Source organism: Misgurnus anguillicaudatus, chromosome 4 (assembly GCF_027580225.2).
Source record: "Misgurnus anguillicaudatus chromosome 4, ASM2758022v2, whole genome shotgun sequence".
In the NCBI taxonomy this organism is placed as follows: Eukaryota; Metazoa; Chordata; class Actinopteri; order Cypriniformes; family Cobitidae; genus Misgurnus; species Misgurnus anguillicaudatus.
This window is the reverse complement of record NC_073340.2, coordinates 27,116,133-27,143,580: the sequence shown is the minus strand read 5'-3', so window position 1 is coordinate 27,143,580 and position 27,448 is coordinate 27,116,133. Positions and strand designations below refer to the sequence as shown.

General features: G+C 38.0%; 1 protein-coding gene across 2 annotated transcripts in view; it reads left to right on the top strand.

Moving 5' to 3' along the window:
- Nucleotides 1-26,017, top strand: part of tmem94 (transmembrane protein 94) — a 36,470-nt gene extending 10,453 nt beyond the window's left edge. Inside the window, exons 4-32 of one of the 2 annotated variants that reach the window (XM_055176179.2) lie at nucleotides 19-146; nucleotides 254-390; nucleotides 1,495-1,703; nucleotides 2,485-2,636; nucleotides 2,736-2,838; nucleotides 3,010-3,096; nucleotides 3,348-3,464; nucleotides 6,428-6,484; nucleotides 11,255-11,359; nucleotides 12,163-12,336; nucleotides 12,652-12,861; nucleotides 13,854-14,166; nucleotides 14,328-14,501; nucleotides 14,585-14,687; nucleotides 16,359-16,567; nucleotides 16,761-16,942; nucleotides 17,044-17,185; nucleotides 17,522-17,631; nucleotides 17,722-17,821; nucleotides 18,021-18,129; nucleotides 18,369-18,558; nucleotides 19,481-19,558; nucleotides 19,713-19,798; nucleotides 19,890-19,971; nucleotides 20,078-20,235; nucleotides 20,373-20,464; nucleotides 22,268-22,361; nucleotides 22,513-22,680; nucleotides 23,332-26,017. In XM_055176179.2, coding sequence (XP_055032154.2) covers nucleotides 19-146; nucleotides 254-390; nucleotides 1,495-1,703; nucleotides 2,485-2,636; nucleotides 2,736-2,838; nucleotides 3,010-3,096; nucleotides 3,348-3,464; nucleotides 6,428-6,484; nucleotides 11,255-11,359; nucleotides 12,163-12,336; nucleotides 12,652-12,861; nucleotides 13,854-14,166; nucleotides 14,328-14,501; nucleotides 14,585-14,687; nucleotides 16,359-16,567; nucleotides 16,761-16,942; nucleotides 17,044-17,185; nucleotides 17,522-17,631; nucleotides 17,722-17,821; nucleotides 18,021-18,129; nucleotides 18,369-18,558; nucleotides 19,481-19,558; nucleotides 19,713-19,798; nucleotides 19,890-19,971; nucleotides 20,078-20,235; nucleotides 20,373-20,464; nucleotides 22,268-22,361; nucleotides 22,513-22,680; nucleotides 23,332-23,404 — 3,942 coding nt within the window. In that variant the 3' untranslated portion in view covers nucleotides 23,405-26,017. The remainder of the gene's footprint in view (nucleotides 1-18; nucleotides 147-253; nucleotides 391-1,494; nucleotides 1,704-2,484; nucleotides 2,637-2,735; nucleotides 2,839-3,009; nucleotides 3,097-3,347; nucleotides 3,465-6,427; nucleotides 6,485-11,254; nucleotides 11,360-12,162; nucleotides 12,337-12,651; nucleotides 12,862-13,853; nucleotides 14,167-14,327; nucleotides 14,502-14,584; nucleotides 14,688-16,358; nucleotides 16,568-16,760; nucleotides 16,943-17,043; nucleotides 17,186-17,521; nucleotides 17,632-17,721; nucleotides 17,822-18,020; nucleotides 18,130-18,368; nucleotides 18,559-19,480; nucleotides 19,559-19,712; nucleotides 19,799-19,889; nucleotides 19,972-20,077; nucleotides 20,236-20,372; nucleotides 20,465-22,267; nucleotides 22,362-22,512; nucleotides 22,681-23,331) is intronic. The other variant, XM_055176180.2, reaches the window with a different exon arrangement.
- Nucleotides 26,018-27,448: the final 1,431 nt, after the last annotated feature.

Here is a 27,448-nt window from a genome sequence, read left to right as displayed (position 1 = left end):
GCTTTTTCTGACATTTAGGAACTGTGGGCTAAGAGCTTTCTTCACCAAAACAACCGTCACTCATGTTTTCATTGGCCGGGAGCCGTTCTCACATTGGTCGTGGTGATCGGGCTGTTGTGTTGCCACGGCAGCCAACCGAATGGCAGGTGGGTGGGGCTTTGTGTGAATAAGTTTTGATTCCTTTATAACATGTTTCCACATAAAAACACATAATATGTCGTGCTGACATATTAACATAAAGTTCTTATATCAGCCAGGGCATAGAGATGGTAAACGCGGGCGCGCTGTTCCTCCTCCTGCTTTTGAATCTCTTTCTCATCGGGCGGCAGCAGAGGTTACGGACGAGTGAGATGGTGCGGAGGCTTAAGTCCATTATCTCACAGCTAAACGGTGAGGAGAGAACAGCAAGGGCATCTCAGAGAATCAGTCTTTTTGATTTTGATGTGACTCATACATTAATTTTTAATACATTTCATGCATTGCAAAACATATTTGAATATGTTAATATGTCATATTATATTAAGATTTATAATATATTAACATATGTTTAGGGCTGTAACAATGATTAAATAATCGTCCCGATTGTTTGACCTCATCGCGATGATTTCAGATCACCGCAATGATTGCACATCTCTCTAAAAACACAAGGTGGAGCTCCTGTGCCTGTATAAACGAGACCGTAACAGATTACTTTTAAATATGTGTTATCTGTATTAATATTTACTGCCAGGTAAACCTGGCAAAAGATTAAATTTAAATAATCACAACACTGTGTGAAAATTATTTTATGAACAAACAAGAAAATATATGGGAATTAAATGTCAAAGAAACAAAATGGACAATTAATCATCATAACCGTCAAAGCCCTAAAACAAGCAATTAATTGTAATAATTGTCATAAGTTATCAGGCAATTAACCATCAGCCAAATTTCATAACCGTGACAGCCCTAGATCGGTTTTATGTATGTTTTGTGGAATATATACTCTTAATAATAAAAGTGCATGTATGCGTTAAAACTTAAGTATTTAATATCTTGGAAAACAGGAACAATTATTAATGACTTATCTTACACTTCTCACATATTTCTCCAATTAAATTGTACTATTTATTATTACTAATATGCATTTTTTAAAATATTATAATTAGTATAATAATACATTATACATTAACATTAACGCAGATAAGAAAGTCATTTTATATTTGAAATATTGGAATAAAAATAATGTAATGCTACGTACGCACCAAACGCGGGGCATTGCGTTACTCGCTCTAGATTACTCGCGGGATTTAACTTTGTGTCATGCGATTTTTTTTTTTTTTTTCTCGCTCGAGTTGAATATTTTCAACTTAGGCAAAGACGTGCTTGAGGCAAATAGCGCTTGTTTTCGCGGCAAATGTGCCGCCCATATTGTGTCATTTGCGCAATTCGTTAAACTCGCGTCTGGTGTGAACCCACAGTTAGTTGTTAACTCTCACTGTTTGTTGCTGTCAGATTATTTAGAGAGAAGTGCAGGACATCCTATCAGATGGGCACCCTCTCTGTACCCTGATCTTTATACCCCCACCTCTCCTTCCTGGTCTCTACATTGGACATTCAGAGATGAACGATTGGTCAATCTACCTGTCAGTCTCCTGGTGGAGGGTGATGTCATCGCTCTTAGACCAGGCCAGGAAGCTTTTGCATCCCTCAGAGGAATTAAGGTACATATTGGACTTAAAAATTTTTATAACATCTTTAATGTAACAAACTTTTTTAGCCATACATACATTTATAATGGTACAGTTACCATACCTATTGTTATGAATCTTTATTGTCATCAGTAAGGAAATTGCGATCAAAATTACATTTACTAAATTGTTTGATAGAGATCTATATTATATATGAAATGTATAAAATATATCTATTTTAAACGGGGCCCTGGCATGAAAATCTGACTTTTTCCTTGTTTAAGTGCTATGATTGGGTCCCCAGTGCTTCTATCAACCTACAAAATGTGAAAAAGATCAACCCAGTAACTTAGTTTTGGTAAACCATTCTCTACAAGCACATGAAAAAATAGGTCGTTGAAATTTGGCTGTCCTTATGATGTCATATGTGCCTCTTATTATAATAATACCACCCCTTAATCTGCACTACCAGCCACAGCACTGCCATTTAGTGCAGAGAAAAGCACAATTGAGTTTTAATTGCAACAAACCACTATCATTGTGATCAGTGTTTGAATTTCATCAGCTCATTTGCATGTTAAAGGACACACCCAAAACGGCACATTTTTGCACACACCTACAAAGTGGCAATTTTAACATGATATAATAAATTATTTATATGGTATTTTGAGCTAAAACGTCACATATGTGCTCTAAGGATGGTAAAGATTGATTTGACATCTTAAAAAAGTCTTGTGCCATGGCCCCTTTAAAAACTATGTGATGGTACACTGATAATTAAGAGAACGTTCCTCTCAATCTCTTCTGTTACCAGGATGATGAACACATCGTGCTGGAACCAGGAGACCTTTTTCCCCCCTTCTCTCCTCCTCCCTCACCACGTGTGAATGAACGGAGGGGTCCCCATAGTCCTCAACAGTATCGCCTCTTTAGGGTGGTGCGCACGCCTGTACTCGACAGTGTCAGGTTAGTATGTCCTTACAGCCACTACTTCATTTCAGGAAATGGTACCTCATCTGACATGCAAAGTACAGTGCAGGAAGTCATTTTCTTTCTGGCCAATAGGAACAGTCTTGACCTGGCTCTGTCCCGCCCAATCACTGCTCTTGATAATGAACGGTTTACGGTGCAGTCCATCATTGCCAAATTTGCCTGCCCTGCTGTGCTGGTATGTCAACATGCACACATGCAGTTTTATCTGTTTCAGATCACATGCTGTCGATGTGAAAACTCAACACTGCTGTCATGTTAACACGCAGTCAGATGCGTGAAATCATTATAACCTTCAAGATTATTGTGAATATTTGAGTACATTGTCCATTGATCTTTCTTGTTGCAGGTGGCCTTTTTTACTGTTAACACAATCCGTTACTTCTGCGACACTCCTGGTCTCACGCCTGGACCCTTCAACTTCCTCCAGTTGCAGGTAGGAGACTCCTGGATAAAGGCTTAATTTTTGAATTAATAAAGTAATTGTCATTATGAGGAAGTCATGTTGCTGTGTATGATCTTATTAAATCTGGTTTTTGATTTTTTTTTATGAAACCTGACCTCTGAATGCTATTCACTCATTTTGAGTACTCAAAAAGGAAGATTTCAGAATAAAATGAAATTGTAGACATAGAAAGTATACTGACGTTAATACCCATCTTGTATCTTCTCTCTTTCTCTGAGTAGATGATGGGTGTATTGCCGATTTTACCTCTTCTCTTTCCTGTGATGTGGGTTCTGGTTAATGCATATGGAGAGGCACGTGTGTTAGCCGAGTCCAGACGCAACTCTCCTACTGGCCTGGTAAGACTGAAATAACACCAGATATGAATAGACACACAAACATATGAATTTTTGTTGACTCACAAATAAGCTTTTATGATAAATTTTGCATATTTGTCAACAGTTGTCAAGCAAGTTCATATATTAGAGATGCACCAATCAAGCGGGCATAAATTGGAACCAGACTTTTTGCTTCATAACACGCGGCATGCAACCGGCTGCTTTGTTTTATTTCGGCCAATCTTACAGCTAGCCATGAAAAATCCTGATTGGTGCATCACTCTCATATACATCATAGATATATACAGCACCGCATCTTAAGGCTTCAGATAGCATGCTAGTACAAGCAAATCGTAAAGACAGCGTGCAAATGCCAACTGAGGTTTTTTTTGCACTTGAGCGGTCATTTTAAAATAAAATTATATCAAAATGCCCCGATTATAGTAGTTAAAGGTATTTTAGATATTAAATATATATAAGTAGTTGATAAATGAAGTGTGTGTGTGTGTGTGTGTGTGTGTGTGTGTGTGTGTGTGTGTGTGTGTGTCTGTATGTGTGTGTTTGTGTGTGTGTATGTGTGTGTGTGTGTGTGTGTGTGTGTGTGGCGAAGAGAGTAGTCAAGAGATAAGTGATGATGTAAGCATGTAGGATGTCTGTGCCATAAATAGTGTGAGTACCAAGCAACTTCTCCAGGTGCTTCTTTGAGAACAAGGACAAAAAGTTATGTGCACCTCTAGATATATACACGTATACATTGATTTAGGAAAATATTTTTTACTTATTTGTTATTTGAAAGTCTGTTGAACCATTCTGGCCTTTTCTATTTTATTTGTATAAATGGTATACTGTAAGAAAGGATGGTAATTTATTATCTTTTTGTGTTATGATTTTAACACATTATGTGTGATTTTAACACATTATGTGTAATTTTAACACATTTTGTGTCATTTTGTGTTAAAATAAAACACAGATTGTTTTAAAAGTAACACAAAATGTGTTGTTTCAATAATAACACAGAGATGTGTGGATTCTGGGACAAGCATTTAGTGTGTTGTCCCTGAACTAACACTTATGTGTAGTTTTTAATGCATTCGAGTGTAACACCTTACAATAAGGTTGTATTAGTTAATGCATTAGCTAACATACTGTGTACTTACAATGAACAATACTTCTACAGCATTTATTAATCTTATTTCATGTTAATTCCAGCATTTACTAATACATTTTTAAAATCAAACTGTTAAAATGTGTTAATGCACCCTGAACTAACATATTGTCTAACAGTATTGTCATTAACTAACATTAACAAAGATTAATAAATGCTAAAAAGCTTTAGGGGCGGTTTCCCGGTCAGGGTTTAGATTAATCCAGGACTAGGCCTTTTTTATATTAGGTCAATTAAGAGGTTTTTGCAAACATACCTTACAAAAAACACTACATGTGTGCATCTTAAAGGGTTAGTCCATTTTCTTAAAAAAAATCCAGATAATTTACTCACCACCATGTCATCCAAAATGTTGATGTCTTTCTTTGTTCAGTCGAGAAGAAATTATGTTTTTTGCGGAAAAGATTCCAGGATTTTTCTAATTTTAATGGACTTTAATGGACCCCAACACGTAACAGTTTTAATGCAGTTTAAAATTGCAGTTTTAAAGGACTCTGAACGATCCCAAACGAGGCATAAGGGTCTTATCTAGCGAAAGAATTGTCGTTTTTAACAAGAAAAAAAAATGCAATTTTAAACCACAACTTCTCATCTATCTCCGGTTCTGTGACGTGCCAGCGTGACCTCACGCAATACGTCATCACGTCAAGAGGTCACGGATGACGTATGCGAAACTACGCCCCAGTGTTTACAAGTATGGAGAAAGAGGACCGTTACGACATTGTTGTATGTGGAATGATACTAATTAACGTCTTTGTGTCAGTTTATTGTTTAAAATGGTCCGCAAATGTGCGTTTCATATATGTTACACATGACCTTTCCACGGCATTACGCAATGGCGCTGGCGCGTCACAGGACCGGAGATAGACGATAAGTTGCGGTTTAAAAGTGCATATTTTTAATTTTTCTTGTCAAAAATTGACAATTGTTTCGCCAGATAAGACCCTTATGCCTCATTTGGGATCGTTTAGAGTCCTTTGAAACTGCAATTTTAAACTACATTAAAACAGTTAGGTGTTGGGGTCCATTAAAGTCCATTAAAATGAGAAAATCCTGGAATGTTTTCCTCAAAAAACATGATTTCTTCTCGAATAAACAAAGAAAGACATCAACATTTTGGATGACATGGTGGTGAGTAAATTATCTGGATTTTTTTTAAGAAAATGGACTACTCCTTTAAGACAAAACAATGTCACCGATATATGTTAAAATTAAAGAGGACCTGGTGTTTTTAAATTAACTAGCTGCTTAAACATGCATTTTAGTCTGGGACTAGGATAAGCCCTGTCCGGGTAAACCACCCCATATTGTTCAATATGTTAGTTAAAGCATTTACTAATTTGTACTAATACAACCTTGTTGTAAAGTTTTATTGTATAAAAAAACATGAAGAAAAATGTATACAATTTATGAAATAAAAGTTTATTGCTAAAGAATTAAAATAATCAGAATTATAAACCTTATTTAGACATTCAAGGAACAAATGTCATTCAAATTTAGCTTAACCTCTTGAGATTATTTATTAACAACTTTTTTTATTATTTTTTTCTATTTTAAAGAGTACTTTCTACCTCATTTAAGGAAAGTGCCACACACTCACACAATGTAACTTGAATGTAAACTCGCCTGGTCAGTGATTACCGTGTGTATTAACTTTGATTTGCAGCCCTATCTTTGCATGATGATGTAAGACTCACTGGCCCATCTTAAGGGGTAGTGTATGGATTTTTATGGAGGAATTGAAGCTATAGTGTCAGTCTTGAAGTGGAGAGCTGACCGTCATTTTAGGGTTTTTAATCAGACCTTTTTCCTGTCCCAGCTTGCTAAGTTCTCTGAGGACACTCTAAGCAGCTACACGGAAGTGGTGTCCTCACAGGTATATCCTCTGTGTTCGTCCTCTCCTACCCGTTCACCACACGCTTCTTGTGATCCTTTTCCCCTGCTCTGGACCCTCAGCTGCCATCTTTACCTTTCCAAGGATCACAGCGAAAACTTTTTTTTTTAACTTTTCACCACCATTTTTAGTTCTTTCTCATATTTTGTTGAAATCACATGTAAAGTATGCACTTTATCTTGTTCATCCAAGTTTGCAAATCAGGCAGATTTGTATTGATTTGCAGCTTTCTCCACTTCTGTGCTCCTGATTAGTTTGGCACCCCCTGACCGTTGCCTGCCCACCTTCTGCCTGTTTGAGGTTTGCATGATGGCGAATACACTTTGTAGTGGTGGTGCTTGCCTGGACTGTATTTTTTTAGTGAATATTCACTATAATGTGCGTTTGGAAAACTGATGCATGATTAAGACTATGGGGAAAAAGTATGGGAAGTTTTGCATTTGGCAGATGCTTTTTACCTTTTTAGTCAGTATGTGTTTTCCCTAGGTTTGAACCATGACCTTTTGCACTGCTAACGCAATGCTTTACCTCTGAGCTATACATGAACAACTTTTTGTGCTCCTGTATAGCTCAGAAGTTTTATGTGTGCATGGCCAGACTGAATCCTGCTTTGTTTTCCTGAATTTTGCTTTCCATTTTAAAAATGTTGTAATTTTAAAAATGAAATGTTGAATTGTTATATTTTGCAGCTGTGCAGCTTTTGGGAGTGCAGTTTAAGAATATGGGCCCTATCATACACCCGGCACAATGCGACGGCAGGCACAACACACATTTTTTTCTAGTTACAGCCCAACGCAGTTATTATTTTCACATCCAGCACCACGTTGTTTAAATAGCAAATGCACTTGTGTCCATCTGTTTATTTATGAGCGTGCTGGTCTGAAAAATAAGTTGCGTTTAATTTAGGGCTGCAAAAGATTAATCGCGACTAATCCTTTGCAGAATAAAAGTTTTTGTTAACATCATATATGTTTGTCCACTGTGTATAATAATTATGTATGTGTAAATACACACAGATGCAAAAATATTTTTAAGAAATATTTATATGTGTATATACATTTTTATATTTATATATCATTTATACTATATATAATCATAAAACTTAATATTTAAATATATTTTTTCCCTAAAATTATACATGCATGTGTGTGTTTTTATGTATACAGAATTATTATTCACAGTACACACACAAAAAAAAAACTTTTATTTTGCAAACAATTAGTCGCGATTAATTGTTTTGCACCCATAGTTTAAGCCTAGATTGTGCCATTAACCAACTAAAACCTGGTCTAAAGTTAATGACGCAGTTTTTTTATTTAAAGGTTGTGTTAGTAAATATGCACTCATATAGGCGGGTGCACAACACTCTGCTTATTACACACACAGGGACACATAACAGTTCACAAACATGCAAACATTAAAAATGAAAGAGTTGCAATGGTCACAGAGTTGCAACTGGCTTTTAAAGGGAATGGGGGATGAAACTCTGGATGATACCAATGACTTATTAAGAGAATAGGTACAATCCTTTTGGACTATGAACCTGGCGTGCCAACCATTTTTTTGTGGTCATTAAATTATGAAATTCAGACATGACATGTTTGGATTCGAACACGCATTAAGTGCACCTGTGCCATCCACTTAGATCGTTAATATAGGGACCAATTTGTGTTTTTCTGTGTTCATTTGTCTGAGAGCATTTTAAGTCACATGAAATTACATGCAAACAATTTCTGTAGTAAGACATGGTGTTTAAATGTTGGGCAGACTTTATTTTTTATTAAGTAAGGGATAATGTAGAGGCAGCCGGTAGTTATCGCAAAATAAGCCCCGACAGTGTGATCAGGAGGGTCTTGTATCACACTGAAGGGGCTTATTTTGCGATAACTACAGGCTGCCTGTACATTATCCCACTTATTACACGGCTACTTGCCAAAAAGGAAAAAAACTGGACGTGAATATGAATTTGAAACATTTTATTGGCATATTTGTTTTAAATTAACATTTTTATCCTTCCGCTAAACTTTGCACAGATGCATAAAATTATCGTAATACCTTATTAAGATCCTCTGCTTCATACTTGTCTGTCTCCACTTTTTCTCTTTTAGCCACTTTGAGAAGTTTTATTGCCCATTCTGTATTTTTTTGTGTGTTGGCTTCGTAGCTATCATGCTTTATTTTGTCAAGTTCAGTCTTAGTAAGCTCTCTGTGTCTTCTTGTCATTGTTTGTTCTTCGTAGTTCAATTTTCGTTTTTTTGTCTTGGGGAGCCATATGAATTGTCCAAATCTATCCACTGTTCAAACGTTTTGTTTTTACAGTACATGTTAAAATTAATGTCCAGTGTTTGTCACAAGATGGCGCCAAACGGTAATCTTTGTTGGCACGGAGGGATTTTAAACATACAAGTAGTACCAGCTATGTGTATTACTTTGGAGCGGTTATTATTTGAAAAGAACGAACCTGCAAATGTCTCAACTGACCAATCAGAATCAAGCATTACAGAGAGCCGTGTAATAAGTAAGGGATAATGTATATAGGCAGCAAGTATTTATCGCAGAAATAAGCCCCGACAGTGTGATCAGGACCCGACGCGAAGCTCAATTTTAACAAATACAGACCTTCCGTAAGGAAATCAAGTTTACTTGGGATAAAACAAGATGTTCAAATGTCAAGAACACCCTATTTGGTTTAATCATTCGTAAATACAATTCCGGATTGTATGTTATTAACTCTTTCCCTGCCAGCATTTTCATCCTATCCTTCATTTGTTCTCTTTTTGTCACCTCTCAAATATGGTTAGGTTTCTTTAAATATACCAAATTTTGAACAAAAAGCTTAGATAATTGCATTTTTGTTAGAGATCAGATTCAGAACAATGATCAAAACATACACAGATTTTTTACTGTTTTTGAATCAATGGATGCTTTAATGTTTTATAAATTGTATAACTGTACATTCACACCGACGCAGACTTGAGCTTTCAAAGAAGCTCAGGCCGCCCGGTCAAGGACGCTTGTCAAAAAGTATGGGGAAGCTTGTTGACGCTTTGGCCGCTCTTACATCGTATGTTTCTCCAGAATCAGCCAGCAAAGAACGTCTAGGCTTTATTCTGATTGGTTGCTGGCGTTTTGCCGCTGAGCCGCGTCATAGCTCATTACCATAAAGTTGAGCTTCTTTCAACTTTCTGATTAACGCTCTGGTCGCTCAAGGCAGCCAAAACGCAACGCCAATGGATTTGACGCTCCTTGCAGCTGAGAGAAGCCAGCTTCTATTGTAAATGAATGACTTCCGGTAACTTTGGAAGCTCAAGTCTGCGGCGGTGTGAACGTACAGTAAGAGGGCCACGTACTGGATATTAGCGGAAATATGGATTGCTGTAAAAACTCGTCATTGACTATAAAGCGTTTTCTCTTAATTGACGAGATAACTCATCAATGGCGGGGAAAGAGTTAAACGGCATATTTATATTTAATTTTGTGAAATACTAAACTGTACCTGTAAAAATGATTTGCAGAATCTGCGTTACCATGTGTTATTATGCTACGTACACACCAAACGCATAGCATTGGGTTGCTCGCTCTAGATTACTCACGGGATTTAACTTTGTGTAATGCAAATTTTTTGCTTGAGTTGAATATTTTCAACTTGCACGAAGGCGCGTTTGAGGTGAATAGCGCGTGTTTTTGCGGCAATCGCGCAGCCAATTCACATCGCCCCGCGCGAGGATGTGTCTGATTGCGTCTTTGCATTGACTTTGGATGTAATCTACTCGCGCAAATCATTGTATGCCCAATTAGTTTTGCGCTGTTGTTATCTGAATAGAATGAACTTTGGGATGTCACAACTGGCCAGTTAAAATCTAGCATTTTAAAGAGCTGTGTAATAAAAATAGGTATACCATGCTGGCTAAGAGTTTAATACTCTTCGCCCTATTTACCTTATTTTAATTCATTATTCACCATTACTCTATAGAGATTTAGCAGAAAAAGGGCCTTGGGTGAGTATGGCTATCAAGTCATGGTTCAGCTGTTAGAGAAAAATTGTTGTTTCAGAGGCGAGTTAATATGTTAATATGAACATTTTACTTAAAGGTACAATTCAGTGTTGTAAATTATGACCCTGTCTGTACAATCCAGGCTAAAGTCTCATAATCTAATTGTTCACTCATTGTTTTCAGTCTTTTCAATTACCTTACTAGTGAATATTAAAGAGATCAAGGTTATATTTTCACAGAATGTTCTTTACATTTATGTAAAGATTAAATCAAAGAAAATTTAAATTGCTGGGTTTTCACAAGCACGGTCACAATTGAATTTTGATTTCATGTTGACTTTAAAATGCATTCATGGACTTCTGATACATTCACCCGCAATTAACCCTTCACTCTACATTGCTGCTTTTCTTTATCTGCTGCTCAAGCGTACATTTGTGTCACAGTTTTTGTCATTCAGCTTCTTCTTCCCTAAACTACAATTCCACCCTTTACCTGCTGCAAGGTCAATGAAACCCATCTGAATTTCTGAATGGATTCAATCAGGACGAATTACCCAAGACTGAACCCTTGGCTACGGCCCCTACCTACCTCACTGTCCCAGGCTTTGTCTTGTAGAGTGTGTGTTTGTATGAGGATAACATCTATAATCAGATTTCAGGTTTTTGAATCCTGACACTTTGGCAGAGCCAATTAGAACTGTTGGAACATGGATTTGAGGAAGATGAGACTTACACCATGTCCTTGTGTGTGTGTTTAGGAGATCCTGCGCTGTGTGTGGCACCACCTGGCCAGTTTGTTAAAAGGAGAGTCCAGGACACTTTGTTATACCTCAAGCCTGCTGCACTCTTTGGGTTCAGTGACAGTAAGTGCCCCACCTGATAACTTACTTTTCGGTTGTAATGTGCAACTTTTTGTTCATGGGGACTTTAAGTGGTACAAGTATACATAACAGTGTAGTTAAAAATAACCCAGAATATTACTTTAAAGGGACACTCCACTTTTTTGAAAATATGTTCATTTTCCAGTTCCCCTAGATTGAAACATTTGATTCTTACTGTTTTGGAATCCATTCAGCTGATCTCCGGGTCTGACGGTACCACTTTTAGCATAGGTTAGCATAATCCATTGAATCTGATTAGACCATTAGCATCGCGCTCAAAAAAACCCAAAGAGTTTCAATATTTTTCTTATTTAAAACTTGACTCTTCTGTAGTTACATCGTGTATTAAGACCAACAGACAATTGAAAGTTGTGTTTTTCTAGGCAGATATGGCTAGGAACTATACTCTCATTCTGGTGTGATAATCCAGGACTTTGCTGCTGTACCATGGCTGCAAGAGGTGCAATGATATTACGCAGTGCCTGAAAATAGTCCCTTTGGTAATTTTAATAGCAGGGGACTATTTCAGGCGCTGCGTAATATTATTAATAAAATATCGGAACTCTTTGGTCATTTTTGGGCGCGATGCTGGTGGTCTGATCAGATTCAGTGGATTATGCTAGGCTGAGGGTGGTACCGCCAGAACCGGAGATTGTCTGAATGGATTCCAAAAAGGTAAAAATCAAATGTTTCAAAAAAAGTGGAGTGTCCCTTTAATACAAAAGTGTGTATTAACTCTGATAATGATATAACTAGCTTTTTCTTACTCATTGGCTCTCTCATAGGTGCTATGCTGTGTGGATAAGCAGGGGATTCTCTCCTGGCCTAACCCGAGTCCTGAGACCGTTCTGTTCTTTAGTGGACGGGTCGAACCTCCTCATGACAGCCAGGATGACCTCAGAGATGATCTGTCAGTCAACTCCCTCTGCCGGACGGAGGGTGAAGAGGACAGAGATGAGGTTAGCGTAAACCAGGGCTAGTCAACTGGCTGGCCAAATGCGGCCCTCCATTTATCTTAATCTGGCTCGCCGGTCAGCTTTGTCTGATGTAAAATCAGCGTGGTTATTTTTACCTTTCCTCTATACATGACAAATGAAGATTAAATTAAATGATTGAAATTAAACTCCTTATCTCATAACTAGTTTGAGATTTTTGCTTGGATTTCACAGGCAGGGTAATTTTTATCGTCAATACTTTTTTTTTTAAAGGTTGTGTCTAAAAATGTTTCACTTTTTAGCTTTTTTCTCTCTTCCATTTTCTGTGTTTAACCTCAGGAAGGGGAAGCATTGCTGTGTTTGCCCGCGTTTGAACCCTCCCTTCACATTGCTGAACAGGAGCCCAGTGAGACATCACATGACACCGCCCGGTCTTCAGACACACAGCGCCAACGGCGAGGGCCGCAGACCACTCGCTCCAAACACCCGTCTGGCTCCAATGTCAGTTTCAGCCATGAAACAGAAGGTGGAGATGATGACATTGGCCAGGTAAGACCACACCTTTGCGACTAACCTGTGATGTCATAGGGACCAGGGAGGGCTTTTATGAGGACTCCTCAATGGCCTCGTACATGCAGCAAACTTTCGGGAGTGACAACCGCATTTAAATGCGGGAGTGAATCCCCTAAATGTTCGTTACATGTCTGTACGAAACAAGACTTAGTCCTGAAAATGTGAGGATTGACACGTCGCACGTTCTTATTACTAAGCTTTGACCCAAATAATTTAACAGCATTATGTTTTGCAATAAACCTCCGTCTTGGCATTGTGTATTGTACGCATTTTGTGAGGCTGCTTCCACAGCGGGCTGTCTCGCAGTGTTGCCAGGTCCTCGTCTTTTTTACGTACATACCATTTTGGCGGATAACCGTTAAGACTGTTGGCTCATGAAGCGATCAAGATTTTGGTGTTAAAAAAGTGTGAAGGTGCCGGTTCTAATATTTTGATCTTTGAGGTAAAGCATTTGGATTTATTTTGGTTTATTATTGGATTTTTCTTGTTCGCTGTTTTTTATCGTGCAAGATCTGGCAAAATTAGTCAGCAAACGCTCGTGCCTCTCATTTTCTGCACCACGCATACAGAAGACTTTTTCCCCTTCTAGGCATTTCTTTTTTTACAGAAGAGAGACCTGTCATGTCTCATGTCCATGATGCACATTTAAACACTTTATTAACTTCTAGTTGTTCAGTTCGGTTATGTACACACTATGCAGAGTTTCGGTAAATGCGGTTGTCACTACGAGTTCATTCGGTTGTAGAATGCAGTTGTCAGCCCCGTAAATTACTGAATTGTGTTTGTACAGAACAGGATTAAACATTAAAAGGTGAACTGACAACCAAATTAATATGCAGTGTGTACGGGACCAATGATAAAATAATATATGAATGGAAAATAGTTTTTATATTATATATGCTGAGGCAATAATAATTGGTTCAAATAAAGTAAGATTATAACTGTAGGTGTTTTGTCTGTATTTCTAGCCATGCAGTATGGGTGACGGTCTGTGTGAAGCAGACGATTATGTTTGCGATTATCACCTGGAGATGTTGAGCCTCTCCCAGGATCAGCAGAATCCCGTCAGCATCCAGTTTGATGACTCCAGTTGGCAGAGCCATCTCCCCTCCCTGAAGCCTCTGGGATTAAACGTCCTGCTAAACCTCTGCAACGCCACCGTCACACAGCAGCTCTGCCGATTCTCAGACCACCTCTCAAACCTGGCACTGCAGGAAACTCACGGAGCGGTTCTACCTGTCCACGTTCCCTGGGGTCTCTGCGAACTCTCTCGCCTTATAGGTGCGAATGAGAGGCACATGCCAATAAATACAATAATATGAAACTTAAGACTTTCTTACAAACGAATGATGAATTAATAACAGATAATATGCGAGTCACAAATAAATTAGGCTGCGAAAACTTAAATGGTTAAGTTACTGTACTGTTCTGTCATGTGTCAGGTTTCACTCCAGGAGCAAGGGAACTGTTTAAGCATGAGAACCATCTGGCGCTGTATCAACTGCCTTCTGGAGAAAGCACCAAAGAATCTGTCCCACGACGCCTCCATCACTTCACCAAACGGCAGCCCCCCATCAGTCACCTCATTAGCCTGTTTGTCAGGGACAGCACTACCGGTACGAGCTTGTTTATCTGTCCAGCTACCTGTTTGTCTTTGGTGCTTTGTTTAGTCACTGACCTTTGCCCTTTTGAATTTTAGACAATGTCCAGATGCTCTCACATGGCTCGGCCGACCTCGTTCTGGAAGCCTGCACGGATATCTGGGATGGAGCGGACATCTATCCTCTGTCTGGCTCTGATAGGTCAGTGACACAAGTTTAGAGAATTACACTATCCTTTTGGTTTTCTTATAAAGCAGATATGACTTTCACCTACCAGTTGGTTAATTCAGCCATTTGTCGACTAGTTGGCTAGTACACCCATTTGTCAAATACTTGGTTAGCTCAGCTAGTTGTTGACTAGTTGGTTGGTTGGTTCAGCGATTTGTCAACTAGTTTGGTAGCTCAACCAGTTGTCGACTAGTTAATTATTGAATTAATTTGTTGACTAGTTTGTTAGTTTAGCCATTTGTCAAATACTTGGTTAGCTCAGCTAGTTGTTGACTAGTTGGTTGGTTGGTTGGTTGGTTGTTTCAGCGATTTGTCAACTAGTTTGGTAGCTCAACCAGTTGTCGACTAGTTAAATAGTAACTTAACCCTAAACCAACTTTTTTTAGTTAATGATCTGTAAGAATGGGGCTTTATTAGTGCAGTTCATTGATATTAGTAAGTTTTTTGACATTTGGATATATATGATGTAAAAACGTCTGAGTGCTGCCCTCTTCAGGTTGAACTGTGGCTACTGCAGTTGAATTTTGCTATTGGATGTTGGGTCCAAAAAATAATTCGTGAAGTAAGCAGGTTCAAGCTCACCACGCCCTTGTTACGATCTCACCACACGCTTGGTACGAGCTTAGTTCGTCCCCTCTATCTCCGTTGGGATCTGCCCACTTTTCTTGCATTTTTCAAATATTGCCATTGGGTGGAGTCAGGCTCTGACCAGGGGTTTAGTTACGCTTTAATTATTAAATTCATTTGTTGACCAGTTTGTTAGTTTAGCCATTGTCAACTAGTTAATTAGTTCAGCCATTTGTCGACTACTTTGTAAGCTCAGCTAGTTGTTGACTAGTTGGTTGGTTCAGCCATCTGTCAACTAGTTTGTTAGCTCAGACAGTTGTCGACTAGTTAATTATTGAATTCATTTGTTGACTAGTTGATTAGTTCAGCCATTTCCCGACTACTTGGTTAGCTCAGGTAGTTTTTGACTAGTTGGTTGATTAGTTCAGCCATTGGTCAACTAGTTGGTTGGTTAGTTTAACCATTTGTTGACTATTTGATTAGCTCAGCCAGTTGTCACCTAGTTGGTTAGTTCAGCCATATCTTGACTAGTTGGTTAGTTTAGTCATTTGTTGACAAGTTGGTTAGTTCAGTCATTTGTTGACTAGGTGGTTGGTTTAGCCAGTTGTCGACTAGTTGGTTAATTCCGTCATTTGGCAACTCGTTGGTTAATTCCATTATTTGGCGACTTGTTAGATAATTTCGTCATTTGTTGGCTTGTTAGTTATTATGTCCTTTGCCGACAAGTTGTTTAGTTCAGCCATTTGTCAACTATTTGGTTAATTTAGTCATTTGTCGACTAGCTTGTTGGTTCGGCTATTTGCCAGCTAGTTAGTTAACTAACCCACTGGTAGAAAAGTGGCTGAACTAAGACATTTGTCTATTGACTGTGTATCATGAGGTTTCATCTATATTTGGTGACATCAGGAGAAAAATTCCATTGTTTTTTAAGGTAATTAATGAGGTACTTTTCTGGTCATTTAGTTAAAATAAACCTTAAGTAGTCAGGCAACCCCTATACTAAATTCCTAACTAGTGTGTTATCAAAAATTATATTCTGGTGAGTTGACTAAAACCTTGTTTTTTCTGCCCCCATAGGAAGAAAATTTTAGATTTCTACCAACGTGCCTGTCTGTCAGGATATTGTTCTGCCTTTGCATATAAGCCTATGCAGGTGGCATTGTCAAGCCAACTTAATGGCAAGTGTGTGGAGTTGGCTCCTGGGCCCACACTTTTCTCAGGGGTGGAGCTCCCCGGCACCACCCCCATCAAACATGGCAGCCGCAGGAACAGCTGGAGCTCTGATGGTGAGAGGGATGGTCTGGGTTGGAGATTTTTTAGATTTTCACAATGTTCAGTATGCACAGTATCTTAGTATGCATGTGTGTATTTGCTCTAAAATAGTGTGCCCTAGTTGTCAAAACAATTGTTCCACTATTTTAGCTGTTTAATATGTGGAAATCCCTTTGTGAACATTTTTATTTGTTTTTTGTGCATTAGAGGGTATTGGAGAAGGTTTGGAGAAGGAGGACTGTGTGCAGGCCCTGAGCGGGCAGATCTTCATGGGCATGGTGTCGTCCCAATTCCAGGCCAGGTTGGACACGGTGCGACTCATCGAGAACCTGGTGGGAGCCTGTATCCGCTTTGTGTACTTCTCCATGGAGGACGAGCTGCGCAGCAAAGTAAGACGCTGATAAATATACCTGCTCACTCAAATTAGGATTTCACAATGCTATTTGCCGTGTTATCTTTTGTCACCTCTTAATGTTTTGTGTATATAAAGGTGTTTGCAGAAAAGATGGGTTTGGAGACGGGCTGGAACTGTCACATCTCTCTGACTCCAAATGGAGATGGTCCCTGTGATGGCGCTCCATCCAGCCCTAGCCAAGCAGGATCTCTACATGACGATCTTCTGCAGGGTACCGGTAAGTGTTTGTCTGCATTAAAAAATACATATAAATATTTAAAAATTATTGCAAAACTATTACAAAATAAACTCTAAATACACAAATAAGTAGTAATATTTTGGCATAGAATATTAATATAAGGTTAATTTATTATTATACAAGGAAAGAAAGGCTGCAAAGTGACACATTAAGCATATCTGCGAAAAAATAAGTTTCTTGAGTTTGCACAGAAATATTTGAATGCAACTGACCAATCAGAATTAAGTAACCTAAATACCCACAGCATATTAAAGCTGTTTATTATTGCAGTTACATTAATGCGATGTTTTGTTGTTGACCTTTCTGTGTTCTTAGACACTCGTGATGATGTGGAAGGTCCACTCTTGCTTGAAGACCAATCAGATCTCGCCAGCTTCCAACCCACAGACAGCGACGTTCCCAGTTTCCTGGAAGACTGTAACAGAGTAAGCAGAGTCTGCTCCAGTAGCGCCACATCACGCTCTATGACATCACTGCAAATGCAGATGTGAAACATTTCGTTTGTTCTTCTGTAGGCCAAACTGCCTCGTGGTATCCATCAGGTTCGTCCTCATTTGAAGAACATAGATAATGTGCCTCTACTGGTGCCCCTCTTCACAGACTGCACCCCTGAAAGTGAGTGAACCAATGCAATTAAAAGACTGGGAATTAAAAATGTTGGTTTATATCCGTTTCCATCATCATGACAATTTGGTAGAAATTATCAAATGCATTTAAAAGCACTGATTTACTCAGATAACAAGGTAATATTTCCAAATTTAAACCAATGTATGTTCTGAGACCCATGTTGATCTCTGTGACTGTTCCTTTACAGCCATGTGTGAAATGATGAAGATCATGCAGGAGAACAGAGAGGTCACCTGTTGTTTGGGAAGCTCGGCCAACTTCCGCAACAGCTGCCTGTTTCTGCAGAGTGACATCAGGTGGGCAGCAAATTATTCAAGTGTCACCGCATACAGAGTGTCTTTATCATGTTTTTTGTCACAGGATTCTTTTCATTATGGCTCTGTGAAAAATTTGTTTAAACCAGCCTAAGCCAGTTTGCTGGTCTGTGAGCCAGTATGGACAGGCTGGGAGATTTGCTATCACCAGCAAACTGCATCATTAAATGCTACGACTTCATCTAATATTATATATATCAATCTTTCTTATGTGTTTTTAGTATCTCTCTGGATCCTCTCTACCCATCTCGCTGTTCGTGGGAGACCTTTGGGTACGCTGCGGGTTGTGGGCTAAATGGAGACTCTGATGAGCTCTCACCAATGGGACTCAGTGGTCGTCTCAACAGCCTCGCTTGCTCTGTGTCCTTCCATCAGGGCGAGAGCGTCAGCATGGTCCGACTCATAGAGCAGGTACAGGCAGATATTTAACAATTATAGTACAGACTTTAGGATTCCTATAGCTTAAACAGCAGAGCATGGCAGTTGCAACGTGAGTTTATGGGTTTGATTTAATGCATGTCTAAATAAAATAGACACCAAATGTGACTATAGTGGTTTAATCTTCATTTCATGACGTGACAAAAATTATTTTTGTGCTTATAAAGTTAGTTTCGGCTGCGTATTCATGAAAGAAGCGAATACATGTGTTGAACACCGGCATTGTTCCTGTAGCTCAACTAGTAGGGGAACCCAGGGAACACATACTGATAAAATGAATACCTTGAATGGATAAAAGTGTCTGCCACATGCATAAAATGTAATGTAGCGTTGTGTGTCTGCCATAGATATATCAATGGTACATTGATGCCCTATTAAGGGCTCGCATCAATAAATCTATGTCTATGGCTGACACCATGCACCTATACTGCATCTATGTACAGCAGGGAAAATAAGTATTTGACATGTAAGTTGTTTTTTTATCATTAAGGGGATTTGTAAGTGGGCTATTGACACAAAATTTCCACCAGATGTTGCCATCAAGCCAAATATTAAATTCATACAAAGAAATCTGAGCATTTAAGTATACAAGTTGAGTCATAATAAATAAAGTGAAATGACACAGAATAAGTATTGAACACATGAAGAGAACAAGGTCCAAAATGGCATAGAAAGCCAGGAGATCACCTGAAATCTGTATTGAGAGAGAAACCCTGCCCACTATCAGTACAAATTGGTATCAGCTGCTTTAGTCCTAATTGATGGCCTATAAAGGCTTCTCATTACCCAGAAAGCAAATAACTCTCTCAAGATCTTTGTAATCTTATCGCTGAAAAGCATTGAAATGTTTTTTTTTTATTTAGTGAAAGACATTTTATCTTACATATACCTTCAGGCAAGACACACCACCTACGGCATTCGCAAGTGCTTCCTGTTTCTACTGCAGTGTCAGTTGACCCTGGTCATCATTCAGGTAAGAATAAGACTGCATATAAAGTTATGATGAAGCTTTTTTTAAAGTGGTACAACCACCTACTGTATCAAACGTAACACATGTGACATACTTAAGCACCCTCTAGATCTTGTACTATGTATTGTGCTGTTAATCTAACATTTCATGGTTGTAGTTCCTGGCATGCCTCATTCAGCTGCCCCCTCCCATGAACATTACAGACATACTTTGGCTATCCTGCTTTTGTTACCCCTTGCTAAGGTAAGAGAAAAACACCCACATGTTGGATGGTTATGGAAATAATCCGTTTACTGTCTTGTGATCATTTTAAATAAATATTTGGAATTTGCAGCGTGTCCTTCCTGGGAAAACCTCCTGATAGTTCAGTGATGACAGTTGCTACTGGAAAGAATCTGGACGCAATACCACGCAAGGTCAGTCATGAGACCCCACAGTGTGCCCTATTTGAACTGTAAACTATTTAAACAGACTTGGCATGGTGCCTACGTGCATTCAGGTTATTTTTTGACAACCCCACAGACGCAGCAGTACTTCCTGGGCTGGTTCCTGTTGAAGTTTGGTCTGACGATATTGGCCTACCTAGTCGGTTTTGGGTTTTCTCTACAGGAAGTGTGTTCAAGAGCAGCAAACGTCAATAATAACAGAACAGTTAACTGCTCGAACATACTTGCATTCAGGTACACACAATCACACGTGTTTGTTTATCTGTCACGATGCCCTACCACCTGAAGCAAATGCTCACTCAAATGAAATATTATGCCTTCCATGTATTACGAATTGATTTTGAGTCCTTATCACTGATTCATATCTGCAGCCCCCAGGAGGAACCTAAATGGTTCGGTGAATTATCCAATGGGCTGCTTCTGATTCAGAAAGTCATGGCAGGTTTCCTGGCTTTGCACACAGGTAACTTCTGAGAAACATATTTAGATGCATTTGGCTATTGAAAATTAGTAACCTAATTTTGTCTTTACTTACAATCTGTGGCAGCTCGTGACTGCTCATCCGAGGGGCGCAAATTCAAAATAAGTGTTCGGAGTGTCATGTTTGTTGCTCGTGTTTTCAAAATATGTGTTTGTTGCGTCATGTGAGCCATGTGCATCACGTGTTTTGTCAAAATAAGTGCCTGGTGCACACGCGTCAAAACAGTTTATGATAAAAGAGACGCTCACGTTCACAAAATACAAAAAAATTCTGATAACGCATGAGATTATGCGAGTATTCTGGCAAACGCAAGTGTCTCTTTTATCATAAACCCTTTAGGCGCGTCTGCAGCAGACAAGACATGTGATGCACAATGGACACTCGACGCGCAGAACACATATTTTGAAATTACGAACCACACACATGATGGGCTACATACATGTTGTGGCGAACTTCGCATCGAGCGACCTCGAAAAAGATGTCACCGGCCGCACTGCTTACAACACACATTGATGTTTAACCTTATTCAAATGACGTTACATACATTTCAGATGATTTAAACCACAATAAAGTGTCATGACGTACGTTTTGCAATCTGTTGTGTTTTGACTCATGAAGAATGGAAGAATGTTTTTTTCTGCCAATTTTAAATTAATTCATTCATTAAATGATAAAATCGCAAAATATGTTCCAAAATTAAATGCTAAAATAAAAACTAAACATTAAATTATATTATTTTATTATTATTATTTTATTTTGATAATGCATCTTCACTGCCAAATAAAAAAATATTTTAATTTATGATTTGACATTTCAGTTTCCTTACAATCTCGAGCCAATAATAAAATGACAAAACCTTCCATAATGAAGGGCATAGATATAAAAAATAAGTTATTCAACTTAATTATATTAACTAACTTATTGTGCATAGCATTAACTTTTTTTTCCCCACAATTGACAGTTAAAAGAAAATGCTTCCCTGCCAATGACGAGTATTTCAGGCTTTCCGCAATACCACTATTATCCACCAGGTGATGGTCTCCCGCAACTTATAAAACCCGAAAGTATCGCCCTAGGGCAGTGGTCTTCACTATTTTTTTTTCATGAGAGCCACACTGATAGGTCAGGGTCAATAAGAGAGCCGCATTTACGGCAAAGTATCAAAAGTTACATCCATTCATAAATAGCATGTCTGCTTATCAATCTGTCAATCTGTTGCAATGCAATAAATACAAGGGCAAATCATTCTTTATCATTTACCAGTCAAATTCGTAACTGAGACTATATGATTTCCCTTAATGACAAAAAAGGATTTTAATGCTAAGGATTTTATATAATATGCTTATGCAGTGCCCCCATCTCTATCAAAAGTCCTTCACAAAAATGAATTATCTCAGCTTTTTTCTCAAAATTTTGTATATGTATATGAGGTTATAAGAAGAGAACTAATGAAAGTAAGATTAAAGTTTTTTGGTTGTTTGCAAGCAGAGGGTCTGTTTTTTTAATTTGATATATTGTATGTTTATATATTTTATTAAGAAGAACATTTTCTGGAAGCCGTTACATTTTTGTGAAAATCATGAAAAATGCTGGCACTGGCTGGCAACTTAAAAAAAAACGCTGGCGGGGAAAGAGTTAAGAGTGAGAATGTCTGTTTTAGTAAGAATGTAATATGTACAGTTTATTAAAAGCCTATTAATAATGTGTATAAAATAACATTTAGATTTTTCAATAGCTATAAAGTGTGTATATTTATTTCTCAAACCAAACTGGTTTTTGCTCCAGTGGTCATCTCTCTGAGCTACGTGCATCGTTCCCAGCCCTTGTGGAGGAAGAACCCTTTCAGTAACACATGGTGGTGCCTGACTGTACCTGTGGTGTGAGTGTCTGACACATGATTCACATGATTCACACTTCATATCATTCACTAGTACACATGCAACACATGAGAGATGTCCACATGAAAGGCAATCATTTTCTGTTGGTTTGTGATCATTGGACTTCCCTTAATTTGATTCTCTCTGTCACAGGTTGTTGGGGCAGGTAGTGCAAGCTGTGATAGATTATCATTTATGGCAGGACAGGAGTACAGAAGTCTTCACATTAGATCACTTTCCCTTGATGGTCTGGCTCTTGGTTTCCCTGTCCATTGTACTTGTCGTGCTACTCAATGAAGCAGTCAAACTGCAAGAAATCAGGTGAGAGTCGGAGCCGATGGTGTAGTGGACAGTGCTCCGACATATGGTGCAAACGCACTTCCGGCGACCTGAGTTCGAATCCCGGCTCGAGGTCCTTTGCCGATCCCATACCCCTCTCTCCACCCTGTAATTTCCTTACATTTCTCAATTACTGTCTATCAATAAATGCAAAATTACGGAGAAATGTTCAAGTTCTGCCACGAGCAATGGCAGTGACGCGGTGCAGACGGATCCACAATTCAGTTCGGCAACACATGACGTCATTAAAAGTGAATGGGAAGCGTTAACGCTTACACCCCGTGTGAATGTACCGACACTCACGCATGCCTATAGACTGAATTAACACAAATTATCACAGATTCTCAATTTCCTTGTTAAGATGGACATGACAAGGCGTCGTTTTAAAAAATGTGCATTTTCAGGGCCCCAAAATGCTGTCTTGTAAACAAACAGCCAAACCCCATATAAACTTAAAAAAAAAAAAAAATTACGGTGTAAAAGCTGTATTTTTTATACATGTTGTCGACAGGGTCTGTTTATCTTCTAAATAAACTAGTGAATATATTCGATCATAACCGAACAATAAAAGAATCTGAACATTTCTTGCAAAAATTTCACATGATCTTAAATATAAATTTTGTGCTGTTTCAGGGTACGTGTGCGGTACCAGAAGAGACAGAAGCTTCAGTTTGAGACTAAACTGGGCATGAACTCTCCCTTCTGACCTGGATCTGCTCAGGCTTGTTTGTAGCTTCCTGATCATTTCATTGGTGGAAAAGACAAATCCTGAATGCTTTGGATTTCTCATAGCAGAGCTCTTCCTACCACACCTCTAATGGGCAAAACTTTATTTCTGCCTAAATGGCCACCGAGGGCAGCTTTTTTATTTTGTTTTTTAATTGGTGAAATGTTTAAAAGGTGAAGAGTTTTTATTTTTGTCATTTTAGGGGCAGTGACCCGCATGCTGCTTTGGATTTAGCAGGGTAATTTATTTGAGGACTTGTTTATTTGTGAGGTCATTCATTAAAACCTCATAACTGTAGTGCACAATAGTGTATATACCAACATTTACAATGGAGGGCTAAATTAGCATGATTTATTTTCTTTGTTGTTATCAACTGTCGTGCAATTTAACATTATCCTTCAGTTCAGCTAAAAATGAAGTGAAGCAATCGGACGCTCACACGTTGAGCTTTAGGTATTTTTTGCTTGTTTCATGCATGTGTATCTTTGTAACACCCTGCTGAGATGTTTCATGAAGTTCACTGACCACTTACAGTACCACGTCAGAAGAGCTTACAGCCTGTTTTAACAGGTTATAATGTGAATCTCACCTCATATTGAGAGGGGAAATATTTAATTCACTTTTATTTTGTAATTATGATGTTATATTAACAATGCATAAGCAAGTGAATATGTTTTAATTCCCCAATATCAGCCAGAGCAAATTAAGGTTTAGATACAGTCAGCATGACACTTATTATTGACTATGGTGGTAAGAACAGGCTTGAAATTTGTTTTTGTAATACAAATAGATTTCGGACGCATGCTGGGTTTGAAACTTTTAGCCACTTTTAATCTCCCTTTTTAGTCTCGAGTCTATTTTTATCTCTTATTACTTCATATTGGGAACTCTAAGCTTTTGTTCAGTCAAAACAGAAGCTGTTTTTATCAGACAACGCCTGATAAAAATGAAATAAACGCCTCTTCACTAGGCTTTTTGAAATGTTTTAACATCTGTGATTGTAAATTAGAATGCACTGAACTCAACTGCATTCAAAAAGATGCCTAATTTCTCATTGAACAGCGAGATATTAGAGATTTCTACAGCTGTAAATAATATATCTAACTATGAATGGATACTTTGTGTTATTTTATGCAATTTTTTGTTTCTTCATCTAGAGTTTTTACTATTTGATGGTAAATAGAAATGTTGAACTTTTTTCTGTTCTACCTCTAGATTTTCGCAGTATATAGTTAAAATCTTATTGGGTTAATTCATGTAATTTATACGGTTGTGCTGCAGCTATGGAATGTAAGGGGCTTGTTTATTTTCACCGAATGTGTTTTAAAAATCATACTCTGAAAAACAGCAAATGTATTCTCTGACAGTTACCAGCTATCCCCCAAACTACCAGCATAGAAATGTTAGTATAATTCCTGTTAAGGGAAACTTACACCTTCTTTGTACATAAATCATTTTACTAACCTAAACAAATCAAATAGAGAATTTAGGACAATGCAGCCTGGATGGGTGCGACATTTGGTCTTTGAAGGCATCATGGAACTCTATAACTTTTTTTTATTTTGGTTGTGTTCTTACAGAACCTGCCTTCCCATCTATATGTCATGGAACTCAGTCTGTATTTTTTCTATATTATGTACTGAAAGTCTTAACTAATTTTTTGTTCCTGTTTAACTATTTAAATCACAACTACGTACTGTAACGTGGAATCTCCACAGCAGCTAGTTTACAAAAGTTCATGTTAACATTTAATGATGCCACCTTACAGCCTTGTTTATAATACTGTCTGCATCTAAAGATTGCCATAGTAACGGAATGTTCATGACAATATGTTGTGTATTTTTGTTATACATTTCTTATCATGTTTGTGTGTTAAGAGGTGACGCTGGCCCACATGTGATTCAATAAAATTATAGGGCTGTTTAGCATCACTGCTATATAACTACATCTCCCTAATTCAGATTTTTCTAAGTAACTGAGGGATAGTCAGTAGAGGAAATCCTGCTGTTGTTTTATTTATTATTTTTTCTTTATTAATTGGTGCTAAATTAGTGGCATTTGAGGAAATATACAATTTAGAAATTGTAAAATTACAACCTGCAAAAGGGTGAAATTTGTTTTAATAGGCACTGATCTATGATGTAGAAACTATAGTAACAGGAGCAGTGTTTTTGTACAGCAAGCTTTTTTGTAATTATTTTCTCTCTGCACATTTTTTGATGTATGCATGAGGACGACCATAGAATGCAATGCTGTTAAATGTTTCTTTATAGCTTTATTCACTGCTGAAAATGTTGAGTCAGTCATGCATGGATTAAAAAAATGTTACTTGAAGCTTCTTCCATCATACGAATATGCTGTAATCAGATCTGTAAACCAGGCATATGAATTACATTTTTTACATGTGAAATATGTGACTGGGCGATAACCTGCACTGATTGACTCAATATACAAATATTTGCTATTTATGAATGTTCATAAAATTTATACATGTTGTACAGTTTGTATTTTTTTAAGATGTCTTTGACACCTCCCCCTGATTATTTGTGAATCAATAATGTTATGTTAATAAATATGTTCACATGCTCTCAAGTCGTTGATTATGAGGAATACATTTGTAATTTAAGTATGGGGATAACCTTGACATGTTACCCAACTTCCATTATTCCAGATCTATTGGAATACATGGACAATTGACTACATTTACATGTGAATAATTCACTATTCAATTTGCATGCATAATATTTTTGAGAGAAATCTATAAACCATCTGGAAAATTTGAGAATAATGTATTTATTATTTTTTTAAACATTATAAAAGTCAAATTAACCTAATCATATTTAATAGCTCACTATACATAATGATTAAATCATTTATACACTGTATGTATTGTAAAATACAACAAAGTGCTTACCTGAGGGCAAGATGAAACACTGGGATTTTTTTTCTTCAAATCAAGATATTAAACTAAATTGGTAATTTTAGGGAAGTCAAGACTACCCTATAAACACGAAAAAAAAATCTGCATAAAATGTACAATGAAAATTAAAGTGTATGTTGCAGGTTAACCACCACTGTCGATTAATGGGTACATAAATCACTCAAGATATGTGTAAAATTTTTAAAATGTCTCAAAAATGGTCTTAAAGACCACTTTTTTTACGTTTTTGGTACTAACGGTTTTTTTAACGCAATTCTGCGATGACGTCACGTTGGGTAGAAGTGAAGAAAGACTCAGCCAGAGCCATAGAGAGATGAGACATTTATTGCTGTTTAATACTTACGTATATAATTTGGAAATCATATATACATCGTAGGAAATATATAATGTGTTATACTGCAAAGTTACCTTGCTAATTATTATTTATGATATATGTGGAGATAAATAAAACTTCGCAAATCTGCTGATTTGATCCATTCATGTCCTGACCACCAGGCTAGAGATTTTTAAACATCCTTAATCCACACTTACTAGTCTATCAAATAATATCTCAAATATATTGTTTTGTGAAATAAAAGGATGCTTTGTTATATTGTTTATGCGATTATAACGAATCACACGATCATTTTATACGCAGCAGCAGTCAGCAGCTGCAGCACACTCGGATCCGACCGCATACATACTGTAATAAACAGGCGTTCGGCGGCTTTTTACATCACGACAGGCTAAGCCATTTGAGGAGGAACCGCTCATTGATCACCGTATTTTTATAAATCCTGTACATGTTTGGACCTGCCGAACAGGTTGAGCACTTTTATATACTTGAGCAGAGAGGCTGCCTGCACAGTTTGACCAGCGGGCTGCGGGAACCGGCGCACATCACGCCGCCAGACGGTGTTGCTAATATAACTCGAAATGTATAACTATTATCAGATCGGCCCGGGAAAGTCCCGACTCTCTCGATTGCCATTCCGCTACTGGCTGTAAGAAAGTGAGTGCGTTTGGGTCGCTGGTCCCCGCGAACAGACGTGACGTGCTTCACTCACCTTCCAGGATTAGAGACATGCTGCCAAAACCGTTTG